We start from the raw sequence: 16,607 nt of genomic DNA, 5'->3' as shown, positions 1-16,607 counted from the left end.
TATAAAGCGTTGTTACAGTGGTACTGAAGATGTGGTGACAGCATGCCAGCTATCACTACACTGCTATTATTTATTTATTTAGTTTTGACAAGGTTAAAAATCTAAATTTGCAATCTTTTACATATAGTTTTGCTGCGGTTTCACATCTGTTTTAGATGAAGCTGTATCTGCTCTGAGGCAACATTTTTATTTATTTTTTGTTGCTTGATACTGTAATAAGAAGCTCAGCCTGTTTAGCATACATCATCTTAATGTAAGTCTGTGTATTGTCTAAATATGACTGAAGATATTTAGATGGGTTTTGAGTTGTTTCCTGTCAGCTCAAAGCTGTCTGTCCTTTCTGACCTCTGACATCAATAATACATTTTCACCCAGAGAACTTCAGCTCACTGGATAGTCTCTCTTTTTATTTTGAGCATTCTCCAAAATGTTTGTATAGAAAAATCCCAACAGATCAGCAGTTTCTGAAATACTCAGACTAGCTTTTCAGGCACCAACAACCATGCCTCACTCAAAGTAAATGAACTTTTTAAAAATTTTGATGTCAGTTTGAACTTCCAGGTCATCTTGACCGTGTCTACGTGCTTAAATGTACTGATTTTTGTGTTCACAAGCAGTTGAACAGATATACCTAAGAAAGTGGCCAGTGAATGTGTATTGGACAAGTAAGAGACAATTTTGCAATTCTTGAGCCCTCTTAATGCCTTCAAGTCAAAGATTCTTACAGCCTTAGCAGAGATTAAGTGTATCATGGTCAAAGAAAGCTCCCTGTGTAAGTTTAATAACATGTATTGATCTGGTATAACATGATAGGTCACAGCTTGCACCCAATAACATGTCTTTACTTTGCAGCAAGAGTCCCTTTTACTCCCTTTTTAAGCAATTACATTTTCACTTGAGCTTAAAAAAATATTACTAACTGTACAAGCCAGACAGTTGACTTTTATTTATAATTAAGCACAATGTGGCAAAATATGAAAGGGATTAATGAACATTTTCTTGTGAATTGCAAATAATAAAAAGCATGCATATAAAAATCATATAAAAGCATTTTTGATGCTTTAATTTATTAGCAGTGTTTTAAAGCATTATGGAAAGGTATGTTTCTTAGACAATCCATACCTTTTCTTTACAGTGAAATGTAGTGTTTCGGTTATTTTGTCACTTGATGTTAATGTTGCTGAATTTTTATTTTTAATATTTTTTTATTCTTATTATTTTATTATTTATTTCATTATTATTATGTGTGCTAAATGACTTGATAAAAGTCAATTTTATAATCGGCGGAGGAAGCTCCTCACTTTTCTCCTCCCGCGCTTGTCTGACGTCACTTCCGCCGCCCAGAAAACATGGCGGCTGCCAGTACCTGTGATTCGGTGCACACCCTGCCCAAAAACGTAGTCATTAAGACTGAACCAGAAGCGGAGGATGTGTCGGTCAAGCGGGAGCCCGTCGTTCCTCTCATTGCCCCGGTCAGCGGACTCCAGCCTCTCTCGTGGTCGCAGGACCACCGCCTGGCTGTGTGCACCTCCAGTTCCCTGGCGGTGATGGAGCTGGTGTGCGACGTCCACAACAACAAACAGGACCTAACGCTGCACAGGACTTCAATCCCCGTCCCAGCCGAGGAATACAAACTGCGGGTAAGCGACCGCTTACAGTCGCCTGTTACCTGCTAACACCAACACGTTATAAGAGGGAAATATCAGAACCCATGCAGCTCTGTAGCTTTAGCTTACTGAGCTGATGTGGTGTTTACAAGTCACGTGCTCCACTGTTTTGATTGGGAAACAATAACTTCTTCTGCGGGAAGCTCACCTTTATTTTACTTATTTATTTTTTAAATTTCAGTTTAGTTTGGGCTAGTTTAGTTTTTGTTTGAAAACGTAGGAGTACAGAGTGGGGAACTGTGGTGCTGCATGAGGAAGTCCGGAGTAGCAGAGAAGTATGTGGGGGTGGTGCAGGACATGCACGAGGGATCTGCTCAGAGCCCCTTCTTGTTTGCAGCGGTGATGGACAGATTGATTGATAATGTCAGTCAGGAATCTCCGTGGACTGTGATGTTTGCAATGACATTGCGAGAGTAAAGAGCAGGTGGAAGAGAGCCTGGAGAGGTGGAGGTATACTGTGGAGCAAAGAGGAAAGACATAATACATGTGTGAATGAGAGGGAGACTGGTGTAGAGCAGGGCAATATGACCAAAAATATTTATCACGATATACATTTGAAAATTTGCGATAACAATATAATTGACGATATAATTGACACTAGACAAAATACTTTACAACTCCACAACTTTATTAGTGCAAAAAAACAAAACCCATCAATGTATTTTCACTTAAACAAGCAGCTGTTTTTTTTTTTTATGTGCATTAAATTTATATAAAAATTAACAGTGGAAATGCAAATTCCTTGCTGACAGTTTAACCAAACCTAGTGGAAATTGGCCGACATATCCTCAGCATAACCTTGTATAATATCCACAAAACTTAAAAAGACGTCATACACGCACAACACGGTAATATTATATCGAAGCGCAGTACAGATCACTCCGCGAGGCTCCTGCCTACGTTAGCCGTAATGCTCCGACAATCCATCAAACTGTGCGGTTCGTAGCTTAGCAAAGTCATACTGAAAGGTTTAGGCATGTGCAGGAGATAGATACAGTGGCTTGCAAAAGTATTCGGCCCCCTTGAACTTTTCCACATTTTGTCACATTACAGCCACAAACATGAATCAATTTTATTGGAATTCCATGTGAAAGACCGATACAAAGTGGTGTACACGTGAGAAGTGGAACGAAATTCATACATGATTCCAGACTTTTTTTTTTTTTAAAACCATTCCATTGTTGCCCTGGCTTTATGTTTAGGGTCGTTGTCCTGCTGGAAGCTGAACCTCTCAAATCTTTTGCAGACTCCAAGAGGTTTTCTTCCAAGATTGCCCTGTATTTGGCTCCATCCATCTTCCCATAAACTCTGACCAGCTTCCCTGTCCCTGCTGAAGAGAAGCACCCCCAGAGCATGATGCTGCCACCACCATATTTGACAGTGGGGATGGTGTGTTCAGAGTGATGTGCAGTGTTAGTTTTCTGCCACACATAGCGTTTTGCATTTTGGCCAAAAAGTTCCATTTTGGTCTCATCTGACCAGAGCACCTTCTTCCACATGTTTGCTGTGTCCCCCACATGGCTTGTTGCAAACTGCAAACGGGACTTCTCATGGTTTTCTGTTAACAATGGCTTTCTTCTTGCCACTCTTCCATAAAGGCCAACTTTATGCAGTGCACGACTAGTAGTTGTCCTATGGACAGATTCCCCCACCTGAGCTGTAGATCTCTGCAGCTCGTCCAGAGTCACCATGGGCCTCTTGGCTGCATTTCTGATCAGCGCTCTCCTTGTTCGGCCTGTGAGTTTAGGTGGACGGCCTTGTCTTGGTAGGTTTACAGTTGTGCCATACTCCTTCCATTTCTGAATGATGGCTTGAACAGTGCTCCGTGGGATGTTCAAGGCTTGGGAAATCTTTTTGTAGCCTAAGCCTGCTTTAAATTTCTCAATAATTTTATCCCTGACCTGTCTGGTGTGTTCTTTGGACTTCATGGTGTTGTTGCTCCCAATATTCTCTTGGACAACCTCTGAGGCCGTCACAGAGCAGCTGTATTTGTACTGACACTAGATTACACACAGGTGCACTCTATTTAGTCATTAGCACTCATCAGGCAATGTCTATGGGCAACTGACTGCACTCAGACCAAAGGGGCTGAATAATTACGCACACCCCACTTTGCAGTTATTTATTTGTAAAACATGTTTGGAATCATGTATGAATTTCGTTCCACTTCTCACGTGTACACCACTTTGTGTTGGTCTTTCACGTGGAATTCCAATAAAATTGATTCATGTTTGTGGCTGTAATGTGACAAAATGTGGGAAAGTTCAAGGGGGCCGAATACTTTTGCAAGCCACTGTATATATGGATATAAAGGAAAACAGGAAGAGTTAACTATAACTGCCTCAAACCATGTTAACCAAGGTTAATAGCTACTCTTATAGCTATACTAAATACACTGCAAGACAGTCATTCATTAACCGAGGAACAAAAGAAAGAGTATAACTGCTAAACAGTTGACCTTAAGAGCAACTAGCCTTGAAACTCTTCAGGAGTTTTGCAATATTGTCACATCATAAAACAGAAAAAAAATGTTTTCTTGCTGGGATGTTTTATCTTCGGTTGAGCCTTTTAACCAGCTGTTTAAGGCCCTGCTTTTCCACCATGTAACTACGGTACTCTTCCTGTCATGTAGGGTACAGCTAACTAGCTCACATCTGTCCACTTATGTCTACTAATCAAGGTAGACTAAATCAGCTGTTTAATGTTGTTTCTAAACGAGATTTTCAAACATTGCTTCATATTCATAAATGAATGTGGGAAATAAATAAACTCTTAGGTTCTTCCCTCAGTCTCCCTCATGTCTCCTCTTGTGATCAGAGCTTTACATACAGTTGGGCCCATAGGTTTTTGTGGTTTGCACCCTGTATTAAACCCTTTGTGTTTGCATTCATGAAGGCGTCTCTTGATTTTAGACTTTCACAATGGCAAGCGAATGTTCTTGACTCAGCTAAGTGCTGGTTTTTCTAGACCTTGGAATTAATTTTGTCGTCTTGAACTTCATGATGTCATCTTTGGTCTTTTTGTTTCTGAGTTGGGCAGTGCATTTTTTCTTTTTAAGAATGCACCAGGTTACTGATTTGGATTTGGCCACTGCTGAAGTTTTTTTTTGTGCGTGTGTCTGCTACGTTTGTTTTGTTTTTCAACCTAGTAGGGCTGGGCGATATGACCCAAAATTCATATCTCGATATTTTTTAGCTGGATGGCGATATAAGATATATATCTCGATATTTTTTTTAAGCCATAAAGTAAGAACAAAAAGAGAGTTCTAAGTCAAAGCTGTGTCCCAGATGTCACACAGGCACTTTTATTAACATACAGCACAGATGTACATGAAAAATTACTCAAAATTAAATTATGAGCATTCATTAAATAATAATGCTCCATAAATAAAAGAAAACAAGGTTGTTTTTGTGCTAAACAAAGAGCTCACAATTGTGCAGTCAAAATGTAAACTAAAAGACGCTGAGCGTAATAACAAAGACAGACAGATTTCACAGCTGCTCTGTTCCCAAGTTTTACTGTGTGACTGATAGCCTGGAGTTTGAAATCCGCTTCATAACCACGTCTCTTACAGGTGCCATTTATGGTCCTTATACACACACAATACGGTAATATTACGTTGATGCACAGTACATATCACTCCGCGAAGCTCTTCGGTAGCCGTAATGCGCCGACAATCTATCAAGCGGTGCAGCTCCTTAGCTTACCAAAGTCGTACTCAAACATTTTTGACAGATTGCTGAGCGCCGTGTACTACATAAAATCGGTTCGCGGCCATCAAGCACAACCAGAATTCATACATAAGGCGCGCTATCAACTTTTGAGAGAATGAAAGGATTTTAGGGTTAGCGCTGTTAGCTCGTTAGCGCGGTTAGCTCGTTAGCATGTTTACCTCGTTAGCACGTTGGCGCCGTCCAGCCCCACGCATGGGGAGATGCGCAGTAACTCGTTAACGGAGATTTGCCGTGTCCGTCTTGTCGCTGCCTGCACGTGAAGCGATGGGGTAGGAGGGGGAGTTGTCTTCAGTGAAGGCGAGGCGGAGTAACGTTGTGTAGAGACAAAAGTGGACGAAAGAGAGGCAAACTTGTGGCTCCACAAGTATAATTATAACGTAACATAGACTATATCGATATAAAGGATATTGTCACATCTTATATCTCGTATAAAAATATATCGATATGTTTTAAAAACTCGATATATCGCCCAGCTCTACAACCTAGTAATGCTTTCTTTAACTTGCATGGGCACCTCTGAACAGCAGAACTCCATATCCTCGATTTGCTTAATTTGTTATGAAATAACAAAGGAACAGGTCTCCCCTGGCCATGAAACTGCTTGCCAGTGACATGAAACTGCGATTTGGGCAACAGTGCTTAAAAATGGCTGTACTCTAAACAGTTGATGCAGTATTTTTGTGAAACCCCTTTAAATGATGGTGTATGAAGTATGCACTTTCGTCACATTACAGGCCTGAAGCACAAAAATGGCTTGTAACACATTCCCAATTGTTTGCATTGTGTGTTCAACTTATTGACCCATTAGCTTTGTGCAAGACCTTTCAGAGCATGATCACTGCTCACAAATTATTAAAGTCATTGCTTCAGTAAATAAATAACATATAAATAGGTGATCACAAACTGATATGTGTTACTCCTGTAACGGTGTTGATGTTTGTTTTCTCATTAAACAAATTGTGTACACATGTCTCAGAAAGGGAGCCAAGCTAATATTCACTTTTGTGCTATTAGTTTGGCAGTGGTGAATGTTTCTGTATTTTCATTATTTACTAAAGCGCAGGGAAGATAATCAAAGTAATAGAATACAAATGCTGATTTTAAACAAACAAAAAAACGAGAGAAACAATTTTGTTGTGGTAAATTTGTCTCTTCGCAGCTGCTCTTGTGTATAAACATGAGTGCTTTTAGGTTTCGTCTCCAGTCCAAAAATCCACTTGGCAGATACATTGTTGGACCTAGCTGAATTTTATAATCCACTAGGCACGGTGGCAGACAGGCAAAGTTGGTTTCCAGCTGTCAATGGCTGATATGAATAACTGCTTTTTAATGGGAGGTACTGAGCTGGGAGCTGTAGACTGTGGCTCACAAAGCATGGGTTGGTTTTTTTTGAGGCCATGATATTGTCTGTATAATAGTACAGCCACCCAGGAGGCTGTTTTCTGTGGTGAAGCTGGGCCATGATGTTCACCATTTACCTAAAATGATCCTGCATTAAAAAATGAGATAACAAAACTTAGATATCTCTAATTTATTCATTGCAGTCTGTTTGGTTATACTGCGTCTATCCTGTTTGTCCAGTTTGTTGACATAAAACTTTTTCTAGGTTTTACTCGCTGTAGAGCAGCAATAATTAGGTGGTTATTTCATTAGATGATTCACAGAAAATGGATCATCAGTGCTTTGGTAACAGTTTTAGCCTTTTCTGTGGAAATACCACTTATTAAGCTAAAACCTGATGATGATTTTGTTGCTTAACAGAAGAAATAAATGATTGCTAAAAAGAGATCATTACAGCTAATTATATGTAGTGCTTCTAATGCTTTTTTAACATCTAGCAGTGCATACTGACATTCAGATGTGCACATAGAAAAATGATATATATATAAGTGCATTTATATGTGAGATAAATGCACACTTTTTGAATAGTTTTCAAAAATACTGTTTATATGGTGCTTCTCTGTAAATCTTTGCAATATTGCAACATTTCTAAGGACTTTGTGGTAGGTCTTGAGTTGTAGCTGATGACGTTACTTCTGTTCTGCTCTCACTTTGCATAGTTTTCTTGCATATTTTGCAAAGTATTCAGCTCTTTTGGATGTTGTTGAAGTTGCTCCTTTTTTTCTGTATTTAATCTGTATTCTAATTTTTGCCTCATAACTTTTGCACTGTCCACTTCCTGCTGTGACAAAACAAATTTCCCACGTGTGGGACTAATAAAGGTTATCTTATCTTATCTTATCTTATCTTATCTTATCTTATCTTATCTTATCTTATCTTATCTTATCTTATCTTATCTTATCATCAGAGGCTGATGATGTGGCTCTTGTGCTGTTGTTGTAGGTGCATAGGAATGTAAACATGTGCCATCCCTATGTCACTGACACCAAGATATAATGCTTTTATATCACGTGAAAATTTTATATCTGCGTTATAGCAGATGCTATGATATGGCACGTTCCTTGTAGCCTGAGCAAGTCTGGCATAAAGAACCAGTTTTCTGCCTGTAGCAGGGTGTTGTTACAGTGGCCCCCCCAAGCTGAGACAACCTGTAAGAAAACAAAACAGGAAGGGCTGGGGCATGTTGGCTTGATGATATAAAATATCATAGTAAAGCCAATACAAAAGTGCTTTAAACCGGCCTTATTTTCAATGGCCAGCAGGGGCAACACGTGTGTATAATATTTGTATGGGAATCTATGGGAAAATCAGCCCTCTTGTGCCTTACTTTTCTGACCCAAGTTAATACTTTGCTGTTTGATTTCATGGGTCAAGTCATGGGGATTAAAACATCAAATTAATTTAGGCAATTATGGACATTTTTGGAGTCAGCGGGATTATCCAGGGTATGCTCATTGGATGTCCACTCTGCTGATCCACCCTCAGTCCTTACATTTGGTCAAAGCACCAAAAATGGCAGTAGTGTAAACACACAGCTTTTCAGATGAAGTGTTGGTGGTTTATCAAATAAAACATTTCTGCACATGAAATTAAGAACAAACTTGACTTTATAATCCTTAAATATATGTTGTTTTTGCCTTTTAAGGTGGGGCCATCAGTAGAGCTGTCTGAAGCAATGGTGAAGTTCGCTACACATCCAGATCCCACAGTAAGGCAAGCATTTTTGGCTGACAGCGTGATCAACCCATCAGTAGGCGTGCACAAAGGAATAAAGTACGCCAGCTGGTCTCCGTTGGGTTGTGACTCGAGTGGACGCTGCTTGCTCGCTTGCCTAACGCTTGACCACAGACTTACCATTCATAACAGCCACAAGCGTCTTGAGTGGAACACGCTAGTTGATCTTACTAAAAAGTACAGCGAGAGGCTAAAAGAGCGGAATTATGCCAGAAAGGATGACAAGCTGCCGCAGACTAACTTACAGGACTTTGACGAGCTGCAGCGGCGTTTCCGTATGCAGACGCCACTGAGAATGGAGTGGTCGAGTATTTACACGATTAAACAGGTTCAGCCGGACAACACGGGCGTAGACTTAGAGATGGTCCTCCTCGCTGTCTTGATGGAAAACGGTGACCTCGTCTTGTGGAAGTTTGTGTTGCCTTTTACAGACGGGGCAGATGTCACGTTTTATGACACCATCGAATCAGGCGTGACCAGACCAAGTGACTTAGCGTGGTGGGAGTATGAAAACGCAGATCGTCGCATGAGCGGCCTGATTGTCGGCAGTGAGGTGGGACCCGTCAAGATCATGCCAGTCAGCCTGTCGGGAGTGAAGGGGTACTTCACCCTCCGACACCCCGTCATCCTGTGGAAGGAGTGCGATGAAATCGCTGTTGAAAACCTCAAATGTGTCCCGATGATCCACCCGATACATAAATCCAGCTGCAGCCTCATCGTCGCATCACGTGGCTGCTACGTCTTTTGGTGTTTACTTGTGATTTCCCCAGCTGGACTAAATGTACACAACTCTCACGTGGCTGGGCTGCACTCCCTTCCTGTAGTCTCCCTGGCGGTCAGTCAACAAGGTGTCGCGGTGTACACTTGTTCCACAGACGGGTGGATTAAAAAGCTGACGCCAACTTTTACAGAGAGCACTTTAATATTTAAGCAGGAGGAAATGATGCGACCAGAGAACCTCACGGGGAGGAGGATACACGGGATTGCAGTGAGCCGCAACGGAGCATATATTGCACTTGTCAGCACGCAAGGTATGGTTGATGGCTATCATCCAGTTAACAGGACTTACCAGGTTCACTTTGTGACCTTAAAAACTCCAGAAGCCGCAGCAGCGTTGTTGCTCAGGTCTCCTACGCAGAACTTGTATAAAATGGCCGACCTGCTCGACCTGGTGAGGTGGCAGATTTTGAAAAACAAGTCCATCCCTGCATCACTGCAGGACGAGCTCGATCAAAAGATCCGGGAAGCGGACTCTCCTTACTTGTGGCGGTTCAAGCTCTTTTTGGTGCGAATACTTCACCAGTCACTGCAGTCACCTAACACAGAAAACAACTGGAAACCTGCAAAAGAGGGAAGCAAGGTGTTCATAAGAGATGCGGAAGAGGAGGATGGAGAAGACAAAGAAGGTGCTGTGAAAGAGGAAGGTGAGCCCGGAGGAGAAAAACTGGAGAAGGAGGAAAATCAGGAGGAGCAAAGGGCAGAGGTACAGGCTTGGATGAACACCGTAGAGACTCACTTGATGAGAGAAAACATGAAGAAGGTGTTAGGGGTGGTGTACCTCAATACCTGGCTAGCAGAGAACATTAGCATACCCACCTGTGGCCTGGTGGAGTATCTCTCTAAAGACACCAACGACAGAGCATCAGAGGTAATGACTCGCGTGTTATTTTTTTCTACTTAAGACACCACTGCACGTTCTTTTGGTTTGGTTTTCCTGAATACAGCGCTGTAAAAAGTATTTGAAAAGCTTAAATGTTTCAGATCATTTAAAAAATGTTAGTAGTAGTCAAAGGACAGAGTTTTTACGTGATCATTTGAAAAGAACCTGTAGATTATAGAAACAAATTCAATGACATCTATCACTCTGGACAGTGTTACAAAACCATTTCTTAGGCTTTGGGGACTCCAGTGAACCACGGTGAGAGCAATGATCCACAAATGAGGAAAATTTGGAACAGTAGTAAACCTTCCCAGGAGTGGCCGGCCTACTAAAACATTTCATCAAAGACTCATCCAGGAAGTCACAAAAGAACCTAGAACAGCATCTAAAGAACTGCAGACCCCAATTACTTCTGTTGTTGCTTCATGACCCAGAAAATCCAATCCAAGCACCTAAATCCAATTGAGGTGCTTTGGCACGCCCATAAACAGGCCACCCTAGCTTGAAAACCCTTCAGTGCGGGTTGATTACAAAGAATAGTTGGCTAAGAATTCACTAAACTCATTACCAGTTTTCGTCGTGATGCATTCTCAATCATCCAGGTAAGTAAATTTCCAAAGATTGATGCAGCAACAACTCCACCTCATTGTTAGTCCATTTAAAAAAACTCTGTGCGTTTCCTCGACGTTTTGCCGCGACGTTTGAAAGAGCCGGAAAGTAAATAAACGGCAGACAGAAATGAGGCAGGCCGAATCGTCTTGTGTTTCACGCATGCGCAGTACTGGAACGTAAGCGTTTTCAGCCGTTTCAATGTGGACGCGCAAGTCTGTGAAAACGACTGAAAACGCTAGTGTGGACGCGGAGTGTTTTCAGACAAAAACGCCGTTTTCAAATCTATCCGGGCTAGTGTGGATGTAGCCTCAGCTGACTGCAGGTTTCCTCAATTTTATAAACTGTACATTTGCATAATGACTGAAACCAGCCCATTACCAGTTATTGCAAATGTTTGATTGCAGTTACAATGGTTGTCAAGGGTGGCGCAACCAGGTAAGTTTAGGGGGCTACTTTTTCCAAGAGGGTTTGGAAATTTTCTAACTTTTGTATTTACTCAGGTTTTGTTTATCTGAAACATGCAAGTCTGGCAAATATGTAGGAGGGGGATACTTGTTAGATGTAAGGCTGCAGTGGAAGAAACTTCTTTGACTTCTTTGCCTCCGCTATACAAGTTGGGAATGCTTGCATTGGTTGCTTTAATTCAGACCCTTTGGTCCTGCATGCTTTGTCCTTCAGGTCCTGATTGGCCACATCAAGAATAAGATGAACAAGCAGACGTTCTCGGAGCGCTGCAGCCTGTGTCAGGATGTGCTGCCCTTCACAGACCACAAACAAACCATGTGTAAAAATGGACACATGTGGCTCAGGTACGCACAAAATTCTTGAACAACTTTAGAAACTTAAAACGTCTAAGGATGGTTGTTTTTCTTAGCTTTAGCCTGACAGGATGAGTAGGTGCACCGTTGGTTCAGATGCCACAGCTGAGCCTGAGCGTTGGGACATGAATTGAATCTCAATGCCGAACGCCTTCTTTGACGGTTTATTTATCTTCTCGGAGCAGTAATCAAGGCTCCTTCCTTCTGATATTTACCCATGCAGCACTCTCATCGTCTCATAAATATCGTCTGTCAAACATTTCTCCTGCCTGCTCTCTAGCTTGAACGTGGTGCCTCTGGTGGGCACTGAGGGGAAATCTGTGCCCGTCAGCTGCACCTCAGCACTGTTTCTGCTCTACTTTTATAATGCGTATATGTGTGTGTGTGTGTGTGTGTGTGAGACTGTCCCTGGCAGCCAGCTCTCTAATGTATTTCTTTCGGTCTCCTCCAGGTGTGCGTTGTCATACCAGGCCTGCCAGACGCTGACGTTCAGACGGTGCCTCCTGCTGGATAGCATCGCCAGACTGCCAGAGCCTGAGGGTAAGCGCCACTTTCCATCTCCCTCCACCTCCATTTCACAGTCGCGCTCTCGATCAGCCGTCTCCTCCTGTCACCTTCAACCTCAGCCTCTGCCGCTCGGATCAATGCTCGACATGTTGGATGACTGAGCCACACAAACATAATACTTATTAACTCTGACTGATTGCAGAAATTAGCACAGCGTCTTTTCTTTCTTTCTAGCCAGTGTGCTTTTGTATTTTCTTATAAGGCAAGAGTTGAGTTACTGGTCACAAAGCTCAGTCTTGTCACTTTCTCGGCTAGGACTTGAAATGTGTAGCTGGGGAATTCTGAATGCTGGAGCGGGAGTAAGTGATCTTTGCATGACTTCTTTAAGGTCGGTCAGCTCAGTAGGAGGGTAGAAATGTGCACTGACATGCACGTGCAACAATGCAATTAACAGAACGGGTGACTACTTTTTTTCTTTTTGCTTGTGCTTGTGAATTACTGAAGGGGTTAATACTTTGATACTCAGGGGAGAAAAAAACAAAACTATCCGAGGTTCCAGTGAGGAGGAGACACGTTAGTCCTGATTTCTTAAGTAAACGATAACCTGGATTAGAAAAACCTGTTGGCAGTGGAAAGCTGATTTCCACTGCCATGTGTACAGTTAGATGGATTTCTAATCAGCCTGTTCACAACAGACTGTAAACAGAAACACAGGTGTGACAGCAGAGCTGCGGGATGAAAGAGGAGATGAATGCATTACATACATCATTACTATATAATGCATGTAAACATGTTTTCTGATTGCCTTTATATCTGAAATAATGATTGCATTCTGTTTCCTCATAAAAGTCCTAAAGGAAAGAATTAAGTTTACAAAAGCCTTAAGTATTGTCTCGAGCCCGCAGTCGACTGTGCAGGCAAGCCAGCAAAGGTTTCTGTATCAGTCTGGGGGTGTCCCGACCACAGTGACATTGCTGACTGCTGCTCTACATCGATTCTGATAAGGAGTCATTACAGTACACAATTGTAACATTAGAATTTAGGATTTAAATATACTGCTTAAACATAGGGGAATTGTACTGTATGCTAACAAATAATTGTTATTTTTATAATTGTTTTCCTCATACCATACGTTCCTCATGCCTTCTTTATATTTTGACCATTACAGTAATAATTTGCATTCTTTTAATGGTCTTAAAAAGCCTGAAACGCAGAAAGCCTCGGTGAGTCTGTGGAACGTTTATTGCATCTAAGTAATCTGATTATCAGACGTTTACTATTTACTCAAACTGATTAAGAAGATTTCTGTCTGTGGTCATTGTATCCAGTATTTCAGTTTCTTTAATTGGATTTGGGGAAAGTATGATTTGCTTCACATTAAATGTAGGAAACCCTCTTACATATTTATGTTCGGATATATTTGTAAGTTAGAGATCTTTGCTCTGCATTGGTTTTACAGTACATGTCTCTATGACATGTAATGTACACATCATCATAATAGCCTATAAATGGGTGGAGGTAAGCTCAATAATGATACAAATGAGAAAAAAATATATTATTCTACATAAACACAGAAGTGGGAAAAGAGCAGGCTCTGTGGTCCTGCAGGGGGAAAAATGATCTCGGGTCTTTATCAAACCTGCCTGAGGGGCAGCTCTGCTGGTCATCCCAGCCTATCTGAGCTAATGAGTGACAGGTCTGTGCAGTTGTGGCATCTGTCAAAATCAGCATCACCCCCCACTTGTCTAAAAACATCTTTAGGATGTTTGCCTTCTTTATAGTTCCTATTTCACTATTTTTATTATTATCACAGCAGTTTCTGTTTGGAATAAAAACCCTTTTATACATGAAATTCTTAAAAACAATTTAGAAGCTCTATGTCTGACAGCAAAAGACAAAAAAACCTACATTAATATTAAATATATGGCATTAAATAATTAGAGATAAACAAACCAGCCATGTTGCCATCTTGAATATGCCCGAGACACTACAGTCTGTGCAGCAGACAGGAGGCCGTTTCCCCCGCTGAGCCACTGCACATCATGTCTGTGAGATCTAACTTTAGTCGTGGGTGTTTTGGGATCACAAAGAAGAATTTTCTTTTCCCCTAAGTCCTGCCTCACTGATGAGTGTGAGATAATGCACTTTCACAGTAAACTTCCTAATTTAGTCATTTCTTATCTCTCACATACTTCATTAGAAAGCCCTGTTCTATACTTCTACGTCAATAGCAAACATGAGGTTAAAATTAGTTTTTTCAGTATTGTACAGTGGGATAAATACAATTTTTAACCCGTTTTATTCATTGCGGGTTAATTTACTCAAGCATAGATGTTTTTGTTTAACCAGTGGTCAGAAACTCTGACAAATGTTATAGATGTTTTAGAAAAGTAAGCCGTTTCCTTCGCATTACTTCTAACAAATGTTGGAAGACAATGCAGACTGACCATCGCTTACACTTGTCCTGTCTTGCGTGTAGAAAGCAGCAGGAGAGAAGCATGCTCTCATTACAGGAAGCGCTTAGTTTGTCAGACCAGTGTGTGCAAGGGGCGGCTCACTTAATTGTGGTGTGTCGTGAAAAGTTTAGGGCTAAGTTTGTTAATTTTTCATCCATATTTTCTCACCTGAATTTTTCTTTTTGGTGCTTTAGTATTAGACTATGCATGCACACTAACAATGAATTGTAATGTATTTTAATTAATGTAAATGACACTGAATAACAACTGTGAATGTGCAGGATAAAGCTTCAGCTTAATGTATGCGTACTTTTATATAACGTATTAGAATAGGCCGGCCTCCCAGTACCACTAATGAAGACTCAACAAAACACAAATAAAAATGTAGAGTTCACAAACAATAGTGATCATACCCCAGTTTTGAATGCTCAGCATATAAAAATGGTTATTACACAATTATTAAATATGTTTGCGTTCCATTGCAGTCCATTTTTATTGTATCTCATCACCTACTTCTCCCCATCTTTTGATATCAAACCTTTTCTTTCTTTGTCTGAACTACAGTTCGTGTCTCGAGGGCACAACACATTACCTCGGCTGTTCCAGCTCAAACTTCACTTGTATACTTACTTACTAAAAATGTTTATTATTTAGCCACATCCTTTTCTTAGGAATGGTGTGCACTATTGATTGTCCCACTTTTATTGCTTTAGTGGACAAGAACATTATCGATTTTTGTGTTTCTTATATAGAGAAAAGGGGTGTGGCACTACGCAGATTGCAAATAACGAGAGTACGACTGTGTTTGTAGAACGAGCCTGTAACATATGCATGGCAGTGAGAACAAATTGGCCAGTGTGCACACTTAATGAATCCAGTGGTAAGTTTGCACATGCCCTTATTTTGTGCTCAATTGTATACTCGTAGTGCTTAATGGGGCCATTTTTTTTTGGGGGGGGGGGGGGGGGGGGGGGGGTCTTAAATTGTACTCCTGTCACCCTTCAAAGTCTCTGATATTAATATATACATAACCACATTAAATGAATTTGTTGTTCGTAATCTTGAGCACAAACAGAAGTTGTTTTGTTTCCCCACAGATCCAGAGTGGATAAAGAAGATACTGCAGGCACCCTGCACGCTCTGCGACTCGCCGATGATCTAGAGCTAAACGATCATTAAAACCTCAGGGCTTCCCCGCGACCTTCAGAGCTCGCCGCTCTGACACCGGGTCCAATCTTGTCAGACATCACTGCTTTTTTCTTTCTTAATTTTATATGTTTTGTTCATGTTTTTATTACTTTATATTGGTATGTTAAAAGAGCAAATAAAACGCTTTGAATATTTGTTGAAACTCTTATTTCACTCCAGTTACAAAGTGTGCAGTGTGTGCTTCCTGCCTCTAAACTTTTAAATTAATATTTTACAGAGGTAAAACATTTTGGAGTCAAACTTTACACATTTCTTTATTTTCCACCCCTCATCTAAAGCGAATTCCCACTCAGAGCAGTTTTTGGACAGAGATGCTCAGAAACAAAGTTTAAAATGTGGTTATATGTGGAGGTTTTTATTATTCAGTAGGACTTCAGGGCGCCATAAATAAGCTCCCTCATTTTCCTCATGTTGACTCTATTTCCAAACCTTTGGTGTAGTTTTTATTGCAAGTAAGTGGAACTTACTCTGCAAGTCCTATTTTAGTGGGTTTTTTCTTCTTCTCCTCTTTTTTTTTTTTTTTTTTTTTTTTGAGTGCAACAAATAATACACTCTGAATAATACATACTCTGGAAGAAACTCAACATACCTACTTTAATTGGCACTGTAAAACAATTTCCAAGCTCTGGGAGGAGGAGATGGAGGGTGGTGGTGCTCAGTCATTCTCTCAGATGAGGACTTCCGCTAATGTAAACGTAGAAGAGAAGAAGCGGCGAGGCAGATGAGATGAGCAAGAGGCAGAAAGAAAGCAAAAAGTGTGCTTAAAAACCCAGCGTGTCCCTCCCACGGGAGCCCGTTGTAATGAGATT

The 16,607-nt window shown here is 41.0% G+C and overlaps 1 protein-coding gene across 1 annotated transcript; it reads left to right on the top strand.

The window, feature by feature from the left end:
* The first annotated feature begins 1,320 nt into the window (after window positions 1-1,320).
* Window positions 1,321-15,933, top strand: gtf3c4 (general transcription factor IIIC, polypeptide 4). Its single transcript, XM_004538432.5, has 5 exons — window positions 1,321-1,640; window positions 8,448-10,184; window positions 11,487-11,617; window positions 12,078-12,166; window positions 15,687-15,933. Exons 1-5 carry the CDS (start codon window positions 1,350-1,352, stop codon window positions 15,749-15,751), a joined length of 2,313 nt encoding a protein of 770 aa, XP_004538489.1. The 5' UTR covers window positions 1,321-1,349; the 3' UTR covers window positions 15,752-15,933.
* The last annotated feature ends 674 nt before the right edge of the window (window positions 15,934-16,607 follow it).

The sequence above is a fragment of the Maylandia zebra genome, linkage group LG7, assembly GCF_041146795.1.
Source record: "Maylandia zebra isolate NMK-2024a linkage group LG7, Mzebra_GT3a, whole genome shotgun sequence".
In the NCBI taxonomy this organism is placed as follows: domain Eukaryota; kingdom Metazoa; phylum Chordata; class Actinopteri; order Cichliformes; family Cichlidae; genus Maylandia; species Maylandia zebra.
The sequence above is the reverse complement of the archived record's forward strand: the minus strand, read 5'-3'. Positions and strand labels throughout refer to the sequence as shown.